Consider the following 2,034-nt stretch of genomic DNA (forward strand, 5'->3'; position numbering starts at 1 on the left):
GTTCTTAGCTGCCTGTGTCTTGTCTTTTTAGTGTCTATACTTCACTTCAGTTTTAAATGCACTGCCTTCACGATTATTTTTCCTATGGTAGTCCTAAACATTTGCAAGTAGTCCATATAAACAGAAGCAATCCAACCGACAAGTTTACCTGTCTCATCATCGCATTCAGTATTCTAAATTAATGCCGTTTTCTGCCAGTTGAAATGTTAAGCTATTACCAAGACTTCTTGATCAGTAGGGGCAACCTTTTGAGTGGAGCTCAGTGTGACATAAGTTTTAGGTCCATGAGTGCAACATCTTCAAATTAAAGTTTTCAAGTCAACTCGACAGAGTGGCCCCCAGTTCCATACATTCTTTTAACTGGGTCTCTGTCCTGTCCTCACTCGCCATCCAACTGCCATTCTAAGCCCAGTGCCTCGACTGCTCTCGGCCCTTTGCCCAGATCTCATCTTGGCACAGGGTTGCCCCGGCGTTTTTGTGCCTCTCTGCTGTCCCACTTTTGGGGGACATTTCTCACACGGCCTTGCACCCGTGGCCCACTGAACCGTTAGCTATTAGTGCGGAGGGCTGGAAAGATGTTCATCAGGCAGAAAATGGAACCAATTTTACCGCTAATGGTGCAATGCTATCATCAGAGGAAAAAGATCAGACGTGCGTTTAGTTTTGCGTGGGACGCATGAAAGCTCAAGAAAAAGTTCTCCGTTGGCCACAAAATTATTTTTTATTGGGCTATCGACAGAATGGATCCTGATGCTTTCTGGACATCATGTCAGACAACCCGAATGTTGTAGTTATTGCGTAATAGCTTAACTAGAAGAACGTTTCTACAGGTAGGCTATCCTTGGCTTTGTGTGCGCAACATCGATGATGAAAGCCAGCATCCATCGAGCATAGTCATAATTTTAACTCCGCATAATATATGCGATAGCGGGCTCGCCAATTAAGTTGATCTCTCTCCCTCTGACAATCTCCTGACTTCTGAAAACAACGTTCCTTTCTTGTTCCTATCCAATGAAAAACTCCTGCTCAGAGGGTGGGATTTAGACTTGTGGTCTACACTTTTACTCGCAAGAGGGGAAGAATGCGATAGATACAACAGTAGCATAGGGTGAGTTGACACTTCCCCGTGATTGTTTTTAGTTTTGTTGGAGTGGGATCATTCACAGTCAATCCAGTCGACCTCTAAGAAATCGATTGTGTGCATGGCCAAGGGGACGGCAAACGCGGATGATTTCCAAGACATAAGGCTGAAAGGTAAGTGCCTCGAGATGTTGTCATTTGGTTACAAATCACGTGCTCTTTTGTTTTCCCTCTGCTCTCTTACGAAACTATGCATGGATTCCGCGCTTAAGACCACCTCTGAAAACATCTCCGGGATGTCTGTCTCGATGTTTACATTAAATGTATAGGCTAAAGCAGTAACTGCGGTGACGAATAAAGATATATATTATTCACCAGTGGTTGTTCTAATGGATGTTCGTCTCTTTTAAATGAACTTTTGTCGTTTTATGGAACGAAAACATGATAATCATATACCATTGATATCCACTGTAAACGTTTTGCTGATATATAATATGTAAACTGTAAACGTTTTGCTGATATATAATATGATTATAATGAGATAGCCGTATGAAAGTCATCTGTTTATTTCTCTCATATTGGGATTTGGTCTTTGGCATTTTCAATTATTTCCCTCTATGTCAGACAGTTCATCTTGTGTTATCTGTGCATATCCTTATTGTTGTCACTGAAAAGAGCATAGAGCAGAGAAAAGCGAATTTTAAAGCATTGCGTAACAAAAAAAATCATCCCTCCGCGTTTCAATAAATAAACACTTGTGGGCCAAGGAACATTCTTGGACATATAGAACTCCCATAGCTGCCGCGCGCACACATGGCTCTTGTTATTGGAGCGGCAGCAGTCCACGTGAGTAGTGATGGGGGATTGCCTCAGCGCTCCACTGCGATCCACCAGTAGGCCTACACACTGTAACTGGAAGGGCTGGTCCTAGTGTCTCACTCAGAGGCTAAAGAG

General features: G+C 42.9%; 1 protein-coding gene across 3 annotated transcripts in view; it reads left to right on the plus strand.

Annotated features, from left to right (window-relative positions):
- The first annotated feature begins 1,080 nt into the window (after positions 1–1,080).
- The window catches only part of paqr6 (progestin and adipoQ receptor family member VI), an 18,941-nt gene continuing 17,987 nt past the window's right edge, over positions 1,081–2,034 (plus strand). For 2 of the 3 annotated variants that reach the window (XM_062538782.1, XM_062538781.1), the window contains exon 1: positions 1,988–2,034. This exon is cut by the window's right edge. Coding sequence is in view for 1 of the 3 variants with exons in the window: in XM_062538780.1 (XP_062394764.1) it covers positions 1,203–1,254 (52 nt within the window). In the remaining 2 variants the exon portion in view is untranslated. Of the gene's footprint in view, positions 1,255–1,987 lie in introns of those variants that run through there. The other variant, XM_062538780.1, reaches the window with a different exon arrangement.

This window comes from Sardina pilchardus, chromosome 6 (genome assembly GCF_963854185.1).
Source record: "Sardina pilchardus chromosome 6, fSarPil1.1, whole genome shotgun sequence".
Lineage (NCBI taxonomy): Eukaryota > Metazoa > Chordata > Actinopteri > Clupeiformes > Clupeidae > Sardina > Sardina pilchardus.